The sequence below is a fragment of the Hipposideros armiger genome, unplaced genomic scaffold (genome assembly GCF_001890085.2).
Source record: "Hipposideros armiger isolate ML-2016 unplaced genomic scaffold, ASM189008v1 scaffold_647, whole genome shotgun sequence".
In the NCBI taxonomy this organism is placed as follows: domain Eukaryota; kingdom Metazoa; phylum Chordata; class Mammalia; order Chiroptera; family Hipposideridae; genus Hipposideros; species Hipposideros armiger.
In genome coordinates, this window is record NW_017731997.1 from 135,508 (window position 1) to 155,884 (window position 20,377).

Here is a 20,377-nt window from a genome sequence, read left to right on the forward strand (position 1 = left end):
AATACATATGCATGGAGAGTTAAATGCTCTTATATTGTATTTAAAAGATGAACAGTAAAACTCGTGCTAATAACTTAAACTTTTAATTTTCTTTACTTAGAATAATATTAAATAGCCAATATTTTTGATAAGAGAGAGACCACAGAAGAAAGAAAAAAAGATTGTAATTTAGTCTCTTTGATGGCACTTTTTTTTTCCTGCTTTTTGTACTGTATTCCCTGACCCCAAATATTGCTGATTGACCGAGCTTGGTGAGTAAAGGATTGGACCAGCCAGGCCTGGCCCAGGTATGACAGGAATGGAATGATCACCTAGAATGCTGTTGATCATGCTCCCACTGATATGTGCAACCTCACGTCTGCCCTGAAGCCCTGACACATGGAGACAGCTGCCCACTAGATATCCTACCTAGATGCCTGAGAGGCATCTCAAACTGACATGGCCCAGACCAAACTTCGATTTCCCTTCCCAGACCTTTCCCCCATGTTGCCCATGACAGTCAGTATGCACTTCCAGTCACTCAGTTGCTTGGGCCCCTAGGCTAGGAATCACACCAATGGCCAATTTGTCTCAAAGGTTGGTTGATTCAACCTTCAGTGTCTCACAGATCTGCTACCATCCTAGACAACAGAAATCTTCTTTCTTCTACTCTTCCACTCTTGCACCCCCATCTATTCTCCATCTGTCTGTCAAAGTTATTCTTTTAAAACAAAAATCAGGTCATGTCATTTTTTTGTAAAAAGCCCTCTGCCAATTTCCTATCATACTTAAAGTAAAATATGAAATTCTTCCTTGACCTACAAGGACCCATATGATCTAGGCTCTGGCTGCTGTGTGACCTCATTCCCCACCACGGTTCTAGCTCAGGGGACTTCTTGCTGTTTTTCAAAAACATGGAACCACTGTGACAACTGGAAACTATGAATAGGGTTGGACCCCGACCTCATACCATATAAAAAACCTTAAATCAACAACCTAAATATAAGTGCTAAACCCATAAAGCTCTTAGAAGAAAATATAGGGATAAATCTTCATGACCTTGGATTTAGCAATGGATTCCTAGATATGACACTAAAAGCACAAGTAACAAAAATATAGATACACTGGATTTCATCAAAACTAAAATCTTTTGTGGCATCAAATGATATTATCAAGAAAGTGAAGACAACCTGCACAATAGGACAAAGTTCTTGTAAGTCGTATATCTGATAAGGGTCTAGTATTCAGAATATATAAACTCTCACAACTCAACACAGACAAATAGTCCAATTAAAAAATGGGCAAAGGATCTGAATAGACACTTTTCCAAAAACTATGCAAATGGCAAACAAGCATGTAAAGGATGCTCGACATCCTTAGTCATTAGGAAAATGCAAATCAAAATTACAATGAGATTCCACTTCACCCACACTAGGATGGCTATAATCAAAACCCAGAAGATAACAAGTGTTGGCAAGAATGTAGAGACACTGGAACAGTGCTGTTGGGAGTGTAAAATGGCTCAGCCACTGTGGGAAAAAGTGTGGCAGTTCCTTAATAAGTTAGATACAGAGTTACCATATGACCCAGCAATTCCACTCATAGGCATACACCCCAAAGAATTGAAAACTAGTACTCAAACAAATACCTGTATATAAATGTTTATAGCAGCATTATTCATGATGCCATAGGTGAAAACAATCCAAATGTCCAACCACAGATAAATGGATAAATAAAACATGGTGTTTACAATGGAGTATTATTCGGTAATAAATGGGAATGAGGGGCCGGCCGAGTGGCGCGATGGTTAAGAACTGGCTTGGATGCCAGAGGGCCCCAGTTTGGATCCCACATATGCGGGCCAGTGACACTGCCCTCCACAGCTAAGATGCTGAACAACAGCTCGACCTGGAGCTGGACTGCCGTGGGTCACTGGCAACGGCGTGGGCCGCAGTCCCCTGCTGCAGTGGGCTGCCATAAGCTACAGTGTGTAGCCGGCAGCCAGCGTGAGCGGCCAGCAGCCGCCGTGAGCGGCCGTCCAGAAGCCGGCGACTGATCTACCTAACCCAGGAAGAGCGCAATGATGGTGCCAGCTTGGGCCAGTGAAGCGACATCCTCCACAACTAGACTGAAGAACAAAAGAACAGCAACTTGTCTGTTCTCCTTCCCCTGATTCCCCAATAAAATCTTTAAAAAAAAAAGGAATGAGTACCCTGAAAGAGAATGTTACAATACGGATAAACCTTGAAAACATGCTTAGTGAAAGAAGCCAGATACAAAAGGTTTCGTATTTTATGATTCCATTTATGTGAAATGTCTCAAATAGGTAAATCCATAGAGACAGAACAGACTGATAGTTGCCAGAAGCTAGGGAAAGGGGCACTGGGGAGCGACTGCTTCATGGCTTCAGGATTTCTTTTTGGGGTGCTGAAAATGTTTTAGAACTAGAGAGAGGTGATGCTGGCACCATATTATGAATGTACCAAATGCCAATGAATTTTATACTTTAAAATGGATAATTTTATGTTGTATGATTTCATTTCAATTAAAAAAAAGAGAAAAACCCCCAAAAACCCCCAATAACCCATGCAGCCCATGTGAGGACCTCTGCTCTGGTACTTTCTTTGCCTAGAATAGTCTCCCCTGGAATTCTGCAGGGCTCATCCATCCTATGTTGAGGTCTTTGCTTAGAAGTCATCTCCTAAGAGGCCTTACCCTGATGTTTTTATTTACAATGTCACTGCTCCCCATCCCTCGAAGTACAACAGCAAATTCCTGCTTACCTGTCAAGGCCAGGCTTGCCGGTCACACCCAGCCCTAGGCAGGACTAGACTACCCACTTCCTCTTCCTGTTCTTGTGGCCCAAAGTCTGTCTGTTTGGCTAGGCTACAGTTCCTCAAGGATGGAACAGGCCAGTGTTCCCCAAATCACTTGGCCTAGCACCACATTCCCAGCTGCTCATTGAAAGCCTGCTGCTTTCAGTGAAGATGCTGCAATCCCTCAGAAGGAAGCAGCTGTGTTGCTGTGTAAGAGGGCATTCCAGTTCCCTAGGACAAAGCCACTCTTTTCCCCTGAGGGGGAGACAGTGTGGCTCAATGTTACCCATCCTGGCTTCCTGCCCGGCCGACTGGGAGGAGCCAGGACTCCTGGGAAATCTGAGCCTCACCTGGAGCTCCCAGAAGATGCTGCGTGTGTGCCGGTGGTAGTAGTGTCTCAAGGGGATGTACTCCAGGCCTCCTCGGTTTGTCTTCAGGTAGTTCTCCACGTGCTTGAAGAACCACGGCTTGTAGTAACTGCCAATGCTATTCAGCTGAAATGACAGAGAGCATTGTGTCAGCCCACAGACAAGCACCAAATGCCATCAGGGTGTAACAGTGATACCCGGCTTCTGTTCAGCACTCCTGGCCTTTTCAAAGCTCATTCATGTCTATTATCGCCTTTGAGGCTCTTGAAAGCCTGGTGAGGTGAAGCACAGCGGGTGCTCTCTAGCAGAGACTGCAAAAGCTCAAAGACGTTCAGTGGTGTGCCCGCAGCCCAACAGCTAGTTCCTGACAGTCTAGAGGGCTTAGCGACCCCGACACGGTCTGCTGTTTCTTCTCAATGAGAAAATCAAAGTGCAGATGTTTACTGGTGTCTGCCACAATGCAGTGCTCTGTGCAGGCGAATTCCTCCCCCCTCCCTCCCACTAGGTTGGTATTGGCACCAACACGAAGCATGGGTCAAACTCTCTCCTCAGTTGGTCCCATGGTCAACAGCACTAATTAACCCCGGCACTTACCCTGCTGCTCTGGACTAAGTCCTACAATCCTCTGGGTGCGGTGCTCCCCCAGACAACCACCATCAATGGAGGAAACGCAAGGTAAACCTACCCTGGCACTGGGCCCTGTGGCCCCAATGCCTAAACCTTATACTTAGCTGGTGTCGTTTTCAGTACTAAATGGTTCAGAACTTCACTGGTTGTGTGCCCTGGGATGACTCAGCTACTCTGGGCCTCAATTTCCTCATCGGTGAGATGAATTCTGAACAGATGCTTTTAGAGAGAGGCAAGGCAGCAGCCCCAAAGGAGCACAGGCTCCAGGGTTGGGGGGCCGGGGCCAAACTCTGGCCCGGTCATACACTAGTTGTGTGACATGGGCAGGTCACTCTCAGCCTTTTCTTCACTGTAAAATGGTAATAAAAATATATGCTTTTTAGGAGATTTTTGATATTAGAAATCTCACACACACACACACACACACACACTGCAGATGCTTAGGCCCCACATCAGACCAGTCTCTCTAAGGGGCAGGAGAGGCACCGAGTTTTATGGGGCAGGTGAGATCACACCCAGCTGGGTTAGGAAGAAGTACAGTGGAGGCCACATAGGTGAGGAAGAATGTTATTAGGGGCCCATCAGGGAGGACAAGCCAGGAGCAGAGGGCAGAAGTGAGCCGGCCCTAGGGGAGCTGGTGGAGGAGAATAATCACAACGTGAGCTGAGCGCTTGTGCTCCAGGCAGCGACGCTGGCACCTAACCATTGCGTTCTTTCTCTCTCCACAACCTCGCACAGCGGGGCTGTCCCTGTTTCTCGGATGAGAATGAGCATCGTCAAGGTTGAGCAGACCGTCCGAGGCCACCAGGCTGGCATGAGGCAGGGCAAGGATACACCCCATGTTTCACCACAAGGCCAGGGTCAGAGGGCAGAGCACCCTGATGGTGGGCTCTGGAATATGGGCTTTATCAAAACAAAACAACAATCCTATTGATTTTTTTCCTGATTCTAAAAGCAACGTACATCTATGAAAACTTCAAACACTGCAGAAATATGTGACTTGGAGAGACATCTCTGTAGCCTCACCCTCACCCCCATAGCCTACTAAAACTGATGTGTATTCATTAGGTTTTATTTTCTGTGTACACACACGCACACAGGTTTATAAAAATGGGACCATCCTACGCATGCTCTTGGCAAATTTGCTTCCTCCACTTATAACACACTCAGCTGGCCCTGGGCAGGTTACTTAGCCTCTCTGAGCCTCATTTTCTGTGTAGGCAAAATGGAGACATTACTACCCCCAGGAGTGGTTGGGAAGACTAAAAGATAACATAGAAAGAGCCACGCATGGTGCTTGCCCATAGTAGGGCCACAGTATTCAGTTCCTGACACCCACTGGCCTTCCACCCCCACATCCCCACGCCAACCTTCTCTACCCTGGAGCCAGACAACCCTTTGAGTGGTTGCTTATCTGGGTGTCACCCTCTTGTGCAGGCCACTCTTCTGGTAGCGACTCTGCAGGGACGAAACCAAGGGCCATGATGTGCCAGGAAACTGGGGTCACAGAGCCTGTTTATACAAGTCAGTTTCGGCGACGACAGTGTTGGGCGGGGCAAAAGACACCGTGCGCTGGCCTCTACCTGCTAATGCAAAGGAGACCGAAACTCAACAGAAACACAGCAACCTGATCTAACCCCAGGTAAGGCCTGGCCACACACCTGGCAGTGGCACCACCTGCATAATGTAACTGAAACTTGGAGGTACCTGGAGACGGGCGCTCCTGGCACTCGCTGACTTATCAGGAACCATTTGTGCCAGAGAAGCCCAGGATACGATCAAGAGCCCAGGCATTCTACCTGTCCCAGGGCACACTGATGGGGTAGCCAGGCAGCCGTGTGAGTTCCGGTTCCAACCCCGGCACTTAGATAGGAAGCCACTTGCTGTCTGGGCCTCCCCTGTAAAATGGGGGGTGGGCTGCCTCCTCCTGGGGCCGCAATGAGCCTTCCACTGGACACTGCCTACAGAGGGCCTGTCACAGTGCCTGGCACCCAGGGACAAATTCCTGAGCAGCCTGCCAAAAAGGAATATTTGGAAGAAATGCTTCTCAAACAAAATGTCCACACATCTTAATGGTATCTACCATGCTCCTCACCCAGCCCTGTTCCCACTGGGCATCACGGTTTTGCTCATTGGGACACTTTGCAAAAGGAGATGGCCTGGGAGCCCAGCCTGTGCCACTGACACTAGACAAGCCTCTGGGTAAGGCCTCAGTCTTCTTGGGAAATCAGGGTCACGGTGTTGAAACATTTAAAAAGCTGTACAAGGGTGGCGGTTAGCTCAGGTGGTTAGAGCGCAGTGCTCATAACACCAAGGTTGCTGGTTTGATCCCCACATGGGCCACTGAGTTGCACCCTCCACAACTAGATTGAAACAATGACTTGACTTGGAGCTGATGGGTCCTGGAAAAACACACTGCTGCCCAATTAAATTAAAAAACAAAACAAAACGCTGTACAAACCCCTCTGTCCAATTGGAAGCTTAGGTGGCATCTAATACATCAAACAGATGACAGAAGAGTGGGTACAGTGGGGGAGGTGATTCCTCTTGGCCCCCTCCCACAGTTTATCACCACTGGCATCCCCTAAGGGAACACTTCAGAGAAGCTGGAAAACCTCTGGATGAAATGTCCTGGCCAGGTGACTAGGTGACATATGCTGACTGGGCTCAGCCCAGGTCAGGCAGAGCTAGGGCCTGGGAGTGTCAGGAAACTTGGGCTCAGTGTCCGGAGTTCCATCCACTTCTGGTCCAGATCTCCCACAAGGAACGGTGCCTGATCAGTTTGTGGATGATGCTAAATTCTAGAAGCTGATATAAAGGGGAAGAAACACTGAACAAGGAGTTGGAGACCCAAATTTAAATCTGCCCTGTGCTAGCTGTGTGTCCTCAGAGGAGTCTCTATCTCCCTCTGGGCCCCATGAGAGGGGAATTGTACCAGATGATTTTTGAGTCCCTTTCGATTTTAAAATGCTTTAAGTATATAGGTATTGATCAAATGCCTTAAGAGTGCCTAACTTTTTTTTTTTTTTTAAGATTTTACTGGGGAATTGGGGGAGGGGAACAGTGCTGGATAACTGGGGGAAGGGAAACAGACAAGTTGCTGTCGTTTTGCTCTTCAGTCTAGTTGTGGAGGACGTTGCTTCACTGGCCCATGTTGGTATTATCATTGCACTCTTCCCGGGTGAGGCAGATCTGTCGCCGGCCTCTGGACGGCCACTCACGGCAGCTCTTGGCAGCTCACGCTGACTGCCAGCCACACACGGTAGCTAATGGCAGCCCACTGCAGCAGGGGCTGCAGCCTACGCCGTCGCCGGTGACTCACGGCAGCCCAGTTCCAGGTCGAGCTGTTGTTCACCATCTTAGCTGTAGAGGGCAGTGTCACTGGCCCCCATGTGGGATCCGAACCGAGCCCTGCTGCTCAGAGCTGGCATCCCAAGCCAGCTCTTAACCAACGCGCCACTCAGCCGGCCCAAGAGTGCCTAACTTTTTATCTACTAATTCTACTCTAAGATATTATTTAAATTACAGATAAAAGATGTTCATTGCTATTGTACATTAATTAAAATAGTAAGAAAATTGGAAGCAACTTAAATTTGCAATTATGGGGCAGTGGTTTAGTAAACAATAGGGCATTCACTCAATGCAACATTCTGTAGATGTTAAATATGACCATTTTGAAGGCAATGTAACTACATGGGGGAATGCTTATCACACTAGATCATAAAAAACAAATTTGAACAGGTGATCACAGCTGAAAACAAGCAAAAACTGCACAAAGAGATGTTCGACCTCATAAGTGACTTGAGGACGGCAAAATAAAACGATACTATTTTTCACCCTATCAGATTGACAAAAATAAAAAGAGCGATACTATCCAGTGTTGGCAAGAATGGAGGAGAAAGGTATTCTTACACACTGCTGTGGAAGTGGACAGCACTTTTCTGGAGGGCCGTTTTGTCTTAGCTATCAATTTAACATGCTCAAACTCTGGGGTCAGAAATTCCATTGTTTGGACTCAATCCTACAGATACACTTGTACAAGAAGCCAAGGATAGATGTAAGAGAATCTTCATTGCAATCTTAGTTGTCAGGGCATAACATGTTAAGCAATATAAATGCTCATCAGTAAGCAATGAGTTAGGTCAAATATTTACATGCCACAGTGGGATCCTATGGAATGAAATGAGGGTGTGTGTATACACACACACACACACACACACAGCCCTGAAGAACTGCTACAAGTGGTTGTGTGTCTGGGGGTAAAGAGATACACTTTAACTTTTTCTTTATATATTTTAACACTGTTATGCTACTTTTGTAGTTTAAAAACTTAAAAAAAAAATCTATGCACTGAAAAAGACTGGAAATAAATATGCCAAACACGTTAGCAGCAGTTGGCTTTGGGTCATGTTTACAGGTAGTCTTTTCTTGCCTTTTACTTGTTTACAAGTCTCTTACAATAAAAATCTAAAAACTCTCATAAAAAAAAGTGCTATTAAAAATTACATAGTGTAAGTTGACGGAGTAGCCCTCTGGATTTCAAGGCATCAAATCAATTACTCAGGTCTTCGCTTTGTCATCTTGTGGAAGTTTATATGATCTCTTGGAGGCTTGGTTTCCTCATCTATAAAATGGGGTTGCTGTGAGGATTAAAGATTATGTCTATCGGGAGACACACACATACCTGCCAGGTGGTAGGGGCAGAGGAATGGAAGCATTTGTCACTCACTGCCTAAGACAGCTCGGAGTATAGAGCCTATTGCCTGAACCCCAGGTGAGCTGACCCACCCAGGTTGCAGCCTTGAGGCGGGTGGCTGCCAGGGTCAGGGTGGGGCAACGGGCTCAGTCCCAGCCCACCCAGGCCTTCCTCCTCCCAGGCCCTGATCTGCAGCAGCTGACACCCTGGCCTACCTTGCTGGGCTCCACCTCGTCCGTCATGACCCCCGTCATGATGACAGCCTCATCCAGGGAGTAGAGCAGCCCTTCCACAAAGTGGTTCTCCTGCCGCTGGGACTCAAGCTTGAACTTGTCGCAGATCGTCTCCAGCCCTCGCACTGGCTCAAACCGCAGCTTGACGAACTTCTTGGCAGGGATGATGCGGATCTCAGCTGCCACCAGGAAGCCCAAGGTCCCACAGGACCAGGGCACAGCGTAGAACAGGTCTGAGTTCTCCGTCTGCAAGGCAGAGTCAACACACGCTGAGAGCTTGAACGTGAGGCCCCACATTGTGGCATGCAGTAAACGGGCACAAACAACCCGGGGCCTGGGCTCAAGTCCTGTTCTGTCACCATCTTGCTGTGGAAACCCCACAAGGCACTCTGCAAACTGTGCTTTCCTCAGTTTTCCCTCTGAACTTCAGCATGACACTGCCCCGGTCAGGGGTCTCACAGAGAGCGCCTCCTCCACCAAGGCATAAGCCCTGGACCACAGGCTACCCAGGAAGATGCCATGACCAGCACTGCCCAAAGACCCAAAATGGCGGACTAAAGGCCAGGAGTCCCAGGCCAGGCTAAACAAAGAGGTGAACCCTTCCTGAGGGTCAGGGTCACCACAGAATATTAAAATGCCTCCCTTCTGGGCCATTACCCACATTTACAAAGCCTTTCCCAGTGGTTAGCTGTGGAATCCTACCCCCTCCCCATAACCTGCAGACAGCATTAACACTTCCACCTGAACAGGTAAGGAAAGTGAGGCACCAAGAGGTAACTTGGCTCATCCAAGGCTCCCCACAGACAGCGTGGTAATGCCGGGGCTCAGGCAAGATTGCCTAACGTCCTGCCTGTCACACTTATGGGGTTCCCCAAATCTGCTTCTAAATTCATCATTTTCTTGTTTTGTTATTTGTCTGGGAGACAGACAACTGACTTTTCATCTGGCCATTCTAACTTAGATTCTTTGGTTCTAATAGAGTGCTTTTTGAAAAAGTCCAGCCTTGTCTGTTCTTCACCTAGAGGACAGCCATGTGGTGTCTGCTCATGCTGAATGCCATTGGTGTGGACACGGTGGGTGCAGTGGACAGGGGGATGGAGCAGGGAAGCTCTGCAGTGGACCAGAAGCCTCTGGAACAGCCAAAGTGGGCCAACTGATCCCCATCCAGGCCACCCCCTGATCACACAGTCAGATCAGCAGTAAGTAATAACCAGGCGTCTGCTGCGTGTCCAGCTCTATGCTAGGAGCTTCCCAGGTGGCATCTACTTTCTCCTCCTGACATCGCATTTGTCAGATAGCAAACGTGGCCTCAGAGAAGGGAAGTAATTCACGAATGTTTGTCTCCTCTCTCTGCTGGTAATAAATAGGTTACAAGGCAGGGCCCAGCGTGTTTAGGAAAACATGCTCAACTGAGGTGAAAGGGATCTCTCTTGCCCAAGACTAGAGCTCCCAAGCGGGAGTCCTGCCCTGGACTCTTCTGTGAGGCCAAACAACTCTGGCCACTCGCTGAAACATTCGCTTCTAAAGGCTTGCACTGTCCCCCCAACCCAGGGGCCCTTCAGATATGCTTGGAGAGATCTGAGTTTATTTCAAGTTTCAATCCTGTCCCACTCCTTAGAGTAAATGCCTTAAATGTCTGTGTCCCACTTTGGGCAGTAGAGTTGTCTTTTATTTCTCCAAAACAGGCCCTGTTATCTCTTTTAGTTACCCCTCACACCATCTGGCATAGAGCTTTGATACTCAAGCCTGAGTTCCCCCAGAGAGGCAGTATAGTGTAATGAAAGGCTTTGGACATTGATCTGGGAGCCTGATAACCCGGATCTAGCTAAGTGGGATGTACTAGCTGTCTGACCTTGGCCAAGTTTATTAACCTCTCTGTGCTTTAGTTTCCTATCTATAAAATGTGGCTAATAATAGTACCTACCTCATAAAGTTGTTGAAGGATTAAAAGCCTTACTATATATTAAGCATTTATAATAGTGTCTGAGCACATAAAGGGGCTATATAAACCGCTGTTATTATTATGAATGCAGACCCAGACTGAACAAGTGTATTTCAAATGAAGCACCCCAAGGGGAGCCATCTCCCCAGTGCCACGGTCCTTGATGCCCTGGGCAGGCTGACAGGGACACCCCATCTCTGAACTCACCGGTGTGCATCGCACAAAGCTGCCGTCAGCCAGGACTAGCTCATAGGCAGTGCAGATGTGTTGGAACAGACCATACTTGTGGGATGATGACTCGATGCCCGTGCCCATGATCAAACCCCCTGTAGAGACACATGTGTTAGCCGGGTGGAGCAGTGGGGTGCGGGGTGGGGGAGAACTAGGTAAAGGGCACGTCACTGGAGTGGGAAGCTTATAGCACGAGGGTGGTGTGACAGGGATGGCAGAAACGGGCTGTCCATTTAGGGGAGATTTCTCATCTCTGTGGATCTAAAGAGCACGAGAGAGGAGAAAGGGCTCAGATCGGAGGATGAGGGCTTGCTCAAAGGAGGGGGATGAATGGGGAGACCCTGTCAAGGACGCTCACATCTTCACTTCTGGCCAGACACAACCTACAAACCTGTGTGCATTCATTTTACTAGGGACCTTAATGAAAAGGGGGGTTGGCTGGATGGCAGGAAGCTGTGTCCCATGGGAACAGTTACAAGAGCTGAAGGTGTTTCCCCTTGAGAAGAGAAGGTTTTGGGGACCACGAATCCTTTGGAAGGAAAGATTTATTCTGTGTGCTCCACAGGGCAGAGCTGGAGCCATGGATACAAGTCACAGGGAAGCAGATTGAAGACAGAGATTAAACACTGCTGATAACTTGAGCTGTTTAGAAATGGAATGGCCTGCAGGGAGCACTCTGTCTTTGGAGCTGGGCAAACAGAGATGGGAGCGATTTCTGTCACAGATGGTATAGTGGCAACTCCTGCACGGGACGGAAGGTGGGCTAAGGTGCCTCAGCTATAATCCTAGGATTGTCTGAGTCCTTACCCACTGTAAGGTCATCGAGCTCGGGCAACACAGGCAGGGTCCAGCCAATGGAGTTTAGCAGGGCAGTCACCTGACCCATAGTCACCAAGGGCTCCACACGGACAATCTGTTGACACAAGAGGAGAGAACCTAAGTCACAAGGAGACTGCCAGGCCTAACAGGGGTTACTCATGTAGAAGATATCCCCCCAAATCTTCCCAAACAATCATGCAGAGATTTCTACATGACCCATATATCCTCTTTCTAGAATGTTACACTGCCTTTCATTATAATGAATGGGATTTCTGGCTCCAGGTTTGCTCTTGCTTAATCTTGTCCTTTCAAATATCTTCACACTTAATACTTGGTTTATTTTTCTTCTAGGTTATAGAAGAAACACTCCCTTATTTGGAAGAAACAGCATATATGAAGAAGGCAAAAATCATCCATCCAGTTCTTCAGAGTTATCAATGTTGACACTGGAATGTATTTATTTTTAGTCTTTTTCTATGCATGTCTGTGTTGCTATTTTGTACGTTGTTTTTTTTTAAAGATTTTTATTGGGGAATTGGGGGAAGGGGAACAGACAAGTTGCTGTCCTTTTTTTTTGTTGTTGTTCTTTTGTTCTTCAATCTAGTTATTTTGTATGTTTTAATACAATGCACACACACACACACAAATGCAAACCCATACTTCTATGTCTTGCTTTTAAAGTTTAACATGATACTATGACCACTATCCTTTGCTACTAAATATTCTTGGAAAACATGATTTTTAATGGACACATTAATATGCCATCATGTGAACTTCTGCTTCCAGCCAGGATAGAGCAACCAGGATCAGGTTACCCTGCTGCCTGAAAACAAAAAGCAGACAAAAATACATAAAACAAGAGTTTTCAACATAGTGGACATCAGGCAATGAAGTTAATGATTGCTCAGATAGGAAAAAATGAGAACTCTGCAAATGCTCTAGCTAACTGCCTGGAGTTAGGGAGTGCAGGGGCAGGGAGCCCAGAGGGGCCCAGTGGAGTCTGAGTTGAGAACCCTAGAAGGCCAAGGTGAATAGAACTTGCAGGGCAGAGTAGGAGAGGAAATTGTATAGAGAGAAAGCTCCGAAGAACTAAAAAGGGTGCCCGCTGAATACTGATCAGTGCATACACGTAAGGAAATTACCTGAGAGAGGCCTGGGAAAGAGCCACCAGAAAGGATAACAAGTAACAGTGCAGGAGCTCAGCGCAGGGAACAGTATCTGTTCCCACAAGCCAGACTGGAAAACCTCGCGCTTCACAGGCCACTGGGTAGAGTACACAGAGTGGTGTTGCCTCACAATGGGGAATAACTACCCTTAGATTAAATGCTATTCTGGCCCCACCTGAAAAATCAAGAAGTAAGAGGATCAAACTGTTTCTCAGTAACTTAGTTATATCCCAGAACAACACTCAAGAAGATTTACAAGAATACAAAAATAGCCAGCACCCAACAAGGTAAAATTCACAATGTCTCTAAAATCTTATCAAAGTTTACTAGGTTTGCAAAGAAGCAGACAAATTCAACCCATAATGAAGAGAAAAGTCAATTAATCGGTTTTAATAAAACAGACCCATATTTGACACAAATGTTCAAATTAGCACACAAGGGCATTAAGATAGTTATTATTGCTGTATTCCTTATGGTCAAAAAGTTAAGTAGAGACGTTAAAAAGATAGTAAAAAACCCATATTGAACTTCTAGAAATCAAAACGACAACATCTGAGATGAAAAATACACTGGCTGGGATGATGGCAAATTAGACACTGCAGAAGGAAAGAGTACTAAAATTAATACACAGTAATAGAAACTATCCAAATGAAACACAAAGGGGAAAAAGACATTAAAATCAACAGTGCATCAGTGAGCCAAGCTGTGAAACAACTTCAAGTGGCCTAATATATGTGTGCTAGCAGTCCTCAAAGAGAGTAGCAGACAGAAAAAAATTTGAAGAAATAAAGACCCCCAAATTTCCAAATTTGATAAAAATTATAACGAATTCCAAGCACAAGAATTATGAAAAAAATATACTAAGGCACATCACAGTAAAATTTCTCAAAACTAGCGATAAACAGAAAATCTTAAAAACAGTCAGAGGGAAAAAAGACATGTTACATACAGAAGAACAAAGATAAGGATAAGAGATTTCTTGTTGGAAACAATGCAAGCAAGATGACAGTGAGGCAGCATCTTTAAAGTGCCGAAAGAAAAAACTGTCAATCTGGAATTCCATACCCAGTGAAAATATCTATCAAAAATGAAGGCAACTTCACATCCATTAGGATGGCTACTATCAAACAAACAAACAATCCAGAAAATAACAAAGTGTTGGTGAGGATGTGGAGAATTGAATCCCTTGCACACTGTTGGTGGGGCTGTAAAATGACACAGCTGCTGTGGAAAACAGTATGGCAGTTCCTCAAAAAAATTATACATAGAATTACCATATGACCCAGCAATTCTACTTCTAGGTATATATCCAAAAGAATTGAAAGCAGGGTCTTGAAAAGATATTTGTACATCCATGCTCATAGCACCATTATTCACAATAGCTAAAACATTGAAGCAACCAACTGTCCACTGATAGAACAGATAAGCACAATGTTGAATATACATATAATGGAATATTTTTGAGCTTTAATAATGATTGAAATTCTGCAATATGCCACACCATGGATGAACCTTGAGGACATTATGATAAGTGGAATAAAGCAATCACAAAACAACAAGTGCTGTATGATTCCAATTATGAGATACTTAAGAGTAGTCAAAACCATAGAGACAGAAAGTAGAATGGTGGTTGCCAGGGCCTAGGGGGAGGAGGAACTGGGGGAGTTATTGTTTAAAAGCATAGAGTTTCAGTTCTGCAAGATGAAAAGAGTTATGAGGATGGATGGTTGGTGATGGCTACATAACTTTATGAATATATTTAATGCCACTGAACTGTACACTTAAACATGGTTATGATCGTAAATTTTATGTTATGTGTATTTTACCACAATAAATACTGAAAAAGAAATGAAGGCAAAATAAATGTTTTCAGACATACAACAGCTGAAACATTCATCACCAGCCAAGTTAGAACACAAGAATTTGTTAAAACAGGTCCTTCATGCTCAAGGAAAATGAAACCAGATGGAAATACAAAGCCGAAAAATGAACTGAATAACTGGAAACTGTATGGGTAAGTACATAAGGTTTTTTTTCTTATTATTTAAATTATTTTAAAAGATAACTGACTATTAAAAAATAATAATGTAGGCCGGCCGAGTGGCGCGATGGTTAAGAACTGGCTTGGGACGCCAGGGGCCCCGGTTCGGATCCCACATATGAGGGCCAGTGACACTGCCCTCCACAGCTAAGATGCTGAACAACAGCTCAACCTGGAGCTGGGCTGCCGTGAGTCGCTGGCGACGGCGTAGGCTGCAGCCCCTGTGGCAGTGGGTTGCCATTGGCTACCGTGTGTGACCAGCAGCCAGCGTGAGCGGCCAGCAGCCGCAGTGAGCGGCCGTCCAGAAGCTGGCGACTGATCGGCCTCGCCCAGGAAGAGCGCAATGATGGTGCCAACTTGGGCCAGTGAAGCAACGTCCTCCACAACTAGACTGAAGAACAAAACAACAGCAACTTGTCTGTTCCCCTTCCCCCAATTCCCCAATAAAAATCTTAAAAAAAAAAAATAGTAATAATGTGGTGTGGGCTTTATAACATAAGTAACAGTATGACAACAATAGCATAGAGGTCAGGAGGAAAAAAATGGAAGTATATTACTATAAGATTCTTATACTATACATAAAATAGGATATAATTTGAAGTTAGACTGTGATAAGTAAAGTGTATACTACAAATCCTAAAACAACTGCTAAAATAGCAAAACAGAGTTATACTTAATAATCCAACCAAAGAGCCAAAATAGAATCATAAAAATTATTCAGTAATCCAAAAGAAGACAGGGGAAAAAAAAAGAAAAAGAGAACAAAAAACAAATGGGAGAAACAGAAAACAAAGAATAAGGTGATAGAGTTAAGCCAAACCTTATCAATAATAACATTAAATGTAAATGGTCTTACCATCTCAATTAAAAGGCAGAGATTGTCAGATTGGACAAAAACAAGCAAGCTATAACTACCTATATGCTGCCTACAATAAACACACATGGAATATAAAAAAAACAGATTAAAAGTAAAAGAGTGGAAAAAGATACATCATGCTACAAGTAAAAAAAAAAGCTATATATCAGACAAAATAGATTTCAGAGCAAAAAATATAACTAGGAATCAAACAGGTCATTTCATAATTACAAAGGATCAATTAATCAAAGGGACATAAAAGTCTTAAACATTTATGTACCTAATAACAGAGCTTCAAAATACATGAAGCAAAAACTGATGGAACTGCAAGAGCTAGAAATGAATCCACAGTCATAGGCAGAGATTTCAACAGCCCTCTTTCAATAATTGATGGAATAAGTAGAGAAAATTTGTAAGGATACAGAAGACTTGAACAACACTACCAACCAACTTGACCAAATTGACATTTATAGTACACATTACCCCAAAATGGCAGAATACACATTTTAAAAAATGCACATGGAACATTTACCAAGAATTGAAAAACACTGTGACCATACAAAGTATATTTTCTGACAACAATTGGGTTAAATTACAAAGCAGTAACAAAGATCTCTGGAAAATTCCCAAATATTTGGAAACAGAATAACATACTCTAAATAATTCATGGGTCAAAGCAGATGTCAAAAATGAAACCAGAAAATATTTTGAATTGGATGAAAATGCCTATCATCAAGGTTTGTAGGATGGCTCACGGAGGAAAATTTATAGCACTAAACCTCTATGTAAAATGCTACAATCACGTTGGAAGACAATTTGGCAGTTTCTTAAAAAGTTGACTGTATACCTATCATATGATCCAGCCATTCCTCTCCTGGGTATTTACCCAAGAGGCAGGAAAGCATATGTCCACACAAAGCGTGTCCATAAATGTTCTGAGCCATTTTATTTGTGATAACCCAAAGCTGGAAGTAATCTAAATATTCATCAATAAGTGAAAGGATAAACAAACTGCGATACAGTCATACAATGGAAAACTACTCAGCAATAAAACAGAATGTCCTTCTGACACATACTTCAACATGGACGAATCTCAGAATAATTGTGCTGAGTGAAAGAAGCCAGACAAAACAAGAATACATAATGCATGATTTACATAAAACTCTAAATACAAACTAACTTACTCATGTAGTGACAAAAAGGACATCATTATTTGCCTAGAGATGTGGGGTAAGAGGTGGGGAGGGCTCTGAGGAAGGGATTACCAAGGGGCAGGAGGAAGCTTTTGGGATGATCAGTATGTTCACTGTCTTGATTGTGGTAATGGTTTCATAGGTGTATGCACATGTCAAAATTCACTATCAAATTGTACACTGTATGTGCAGGTTATCATACATACATATCATATTTAGGGAGAAAAAAGGCACAGGAGATTAAGTAAACTGGCCAAGGCCTTACAAACAAAATGCCATCATGTGGCTATACCGTATGTAATAGCTCCCTACTATTGAATATTGTGTTGTCGTGGATTATAAATTAAGCTGTGATTTAGGCAGGAAGGTAGGAACAAAGGAAGGAAGGGAGGATGGATAGAAGGGAGGCAGGGAATCATACAATTTCTCTCTGTGTTGTTTTGACTTAAGCTTATTTCCTGTTTCCTGACGCTAGGTTTTAAGAACGAGAATTATTATATGGGCCAAAGAGTATACTCATGTCCACGGCCGTTGACAAGTGGGTCCCCAGGAAGCTTGGAACAAGGCTCGCCCTTCCATCCACTTGCACAGCCCACTGTTTACCAGCGCATTTCCTTACCGAGAAGGGGTAAATAGATTTCCTCTTGTGTCTCCCCTTTTTTATTCAAATGATCACTTCATGCATTGTATTGATAGCCTATTATTTGAAATCTGCACTATGACATCCTACATAGGGAAAAAGCTTCTTCCTAAAAGATAACTGTTAATAATCAAACCAGCTTTAATATGACTGACCATTCAAGGTCTTGTTTTGCATTAAGCAAGTTAATTTTTAGCAGGTGTAAAGCACTGTATGAAAAAAAGACAACGGGGTACATTCTCAAAATTTAATACAGGGCTTCCCAACCAGGAGCCTGCTGGATAGATACTGGAGAAGGGTGTTATGTTCATGTTTAAATTTAAACAAGATGAGAAACCAGATAAAGCAAGCCAACCAATTGGCTTCACTTTGGGCTCCCATCTGCTTGTTTGCAAATCTTTCCCAGAGATGGGGAAGCCTTGTGTGTCATAAGCCCATGATCTGCCCATCCCTCTCTTTCTGTGAAACTGCAGATAATCAAAGAATCCCCTTGAACTCTCAGTCGGCCCACCTGGGAGGTGAGGCTATGACCAATCTCTTCCAAAGCTGTGAGGCTCTGGAGGTTGGCAGTGGTAGGCAGAGCCTTCTCTGATGACCAGCGGTTTCAGACCTGTCTACTCTGGAATGCCCTCGGCTGGAATGATCTCCCTGTGAGTCATTTGCGCCAGAGGCACTGCCCCGCCCACTCAGAGCCTGGGAATCGCGCCATGCTCACCTGTTTCTTCGTGTCCACCTCCAGAATGTCCATCAGGTTGATCATGATATTTTTGTGTGTCTTCTTGTACTTCCCAACCCGGAGCGAGACAGTGAGCCAGCCGGGGCGCCCCGTGCACATGAAGGTCTTGCTGCCCTGCTCCTTCCATTCTCGCACCTGCAACCACAGGACAGAGGCTGAGCTAGCCCCACCAGGATCCCCAGAGCAGCCTGAAGCTCTGCTTTCAGGAGAGGGAGCTGGGAAGGAGGCCTTCACTTGTCAGCAAACATTTACCGAGCCCTTGCTTTCTTCTAGGCCCACTGGCTCTACCGTCTGGAATCTCCCAGGCTAGGGAGGCCAACAGAAAAGGCGAGGTGTTGCCACACCACAAAGCAGAATGAAGAGCTAGAATCCAGAGTCATAGTGCTTTAAAAACATTAACTCTAACTGGGAAGTTCAAGAAAGGCTTTATGATGGTAGTAATAGCAACCAGACAAATGATAATCATTTACTAGGTGCCCCCACTGTGCCAGGCACGTGTTGTACACCATCTCATTTAATTCTCACAACAAGCCCAGGAGGTTGGGATGATCCCCTTTTGCAGATGAGAAAACTGGGAGGCAAAATAACTTGCCCAAGGTCACACAACCAGGGAAGGGCAGAGCCCAGATTCACAGCCAGAACTATCTGACTTTTAGAAGGATACATGGGCTTGTAGTAACAGTCAACAGAGTAATAGCTAACGCATACCGAGGCTTATTATATGCCAAGCCCTGTTCTAAACATTTGCATGTGTTAACTCATGTATCACTTGGAGGGGGAGAGAAGGGGCAGGGAAAAACCACCAAGCTAATGAAGGAAGAGATTGAAAAACCTCTGCTATAAGTGACCAGGGCACAAAACACAGAGAACAAATAGCCCAGGGGACAACAAGCCCATCAGTATCATGGAAGGAAGTGTTCCCTTCCTGCTGAGATGGACAAAGGCAGGGAGGTGGCTATCTGTTGCTGTGACCTGTGACCATCCATTCCCTCTTCATCTGCTTCTAACATGCCCCCCTTCCTTTGGTTCAAGTGATGCTGATTCTCCCCCTACCCCAGGTGGTAGGCACATGACTCCATCCTCTTGGCCATAGTGACTGGTTCAGGGATGGACCTATCATCCAAGTCAAGCCAATAAGACTGGTTCGCAGAGAGGCACTCTTGCTGGAGGGGGCTACTAAGCTGACTGGATGTAAGCCAGAAACTGTTGGGGAATGGTGTGTGCTGCATCCCTGAGAATGAAGTCAACCCAGAGGAAAGTAAAGCCAAGAGATGGCAGATGGATGGAAAGATGGAGATGGAAGATCCTAGATCCAGTCATGCCTGAGCCAGTTTTACTCTGGGACTTTTCAGGACCTGGGTCAATAAAGTCCCCCCTTTTTTTGCTCAACAGTCTGGGGTGAGTTTCTATCATTTGAAACCAAGAATCCTGGAGGAGGTTGCATTGAAGCTGATCAGGCAAACAGCTCAACGCAGGGAAAAACGTTCCTGTAATCAGAAGCCAGGATGCCCCGGGAAGTAGAGGTGTCTGACAGAAGGGGGTTATTGAGGAAAGGATTCCTGTGAGTAGAGGTGAAGGCACAAGAGGTGGGATTCCATGACCAAGCAGGCCTTACCCCTGCCTGACTCTGCAGTTCCAGGATGTAATACAAGCTCAGAGGTGTGAGGAATGGATTGGGGGTACTGCATTCAAGCTTGAGGGTGGGCCACACAACATGAAGTAAATAGGGAAGCCAGAAAGCCTGAAACATGGGTTGGATTGGATCCAACCAAGATTTTGGACAGGGAGGCCATGCTGTGGAAAGTGGTTCTTGTGACTGCATGTAGGCCAAAGAGAGGTCGGGAGGGCCCAGGAAAGAGGAACTTGTCTGGTAGCTAATTACAACACGCCAGGTATGAGGCGAAAGAACCAGACCTACAGGGTGGAACGGAATGGGATGGGAAAGGAAAAATGTCAGAGTTCAGGCTCTGAAATCAGCTGACCTGGGCTCCAGCCCCATCATCTCGAGCACTAATTTACAGTTTGAACCTCAAT

At 45.1% G+C, this 20,377-nt stretch overlaps 1 protein-coding gene across 1 annotated transcript in view; it reads right to left on the bottom strand.

Moving 5' to 3' along the window:
• The window catches only part of DHCR24 (24-dehydrocholesterol reductase), a 29,923-nt gene that overhangs the window by 7,830 nt on the left and 1,716 nt on the right, over window positions 1-20,377 (bottom strand). The window contains exons 2-6 of the mRNA XM_019625984.1: window positions 18,323-18,478; window positions 11,700-11,805; window positions 10,869-10,987; window positions 8,702-8,965; window positions 3,146-3,289 (exon numbers count right to left, since the gene is read on the bottom strand). Coding sequence (XP_019481529.1) covers window positions 3,146-3,289; window positions 8,702-8,965; window positions 10,869-10,987; window positions 11,700-11,805; window positions 18,323-18,478 — 789 coding nt within the window. The remainder of the gene's footprint in view (window positions 1-3,145; window positions 3,290-8,701; window positions 8,966-10,868; window positions 10,988-11,699; window positions 11,806-18,322; window positions 18,479-20,377) is intronic.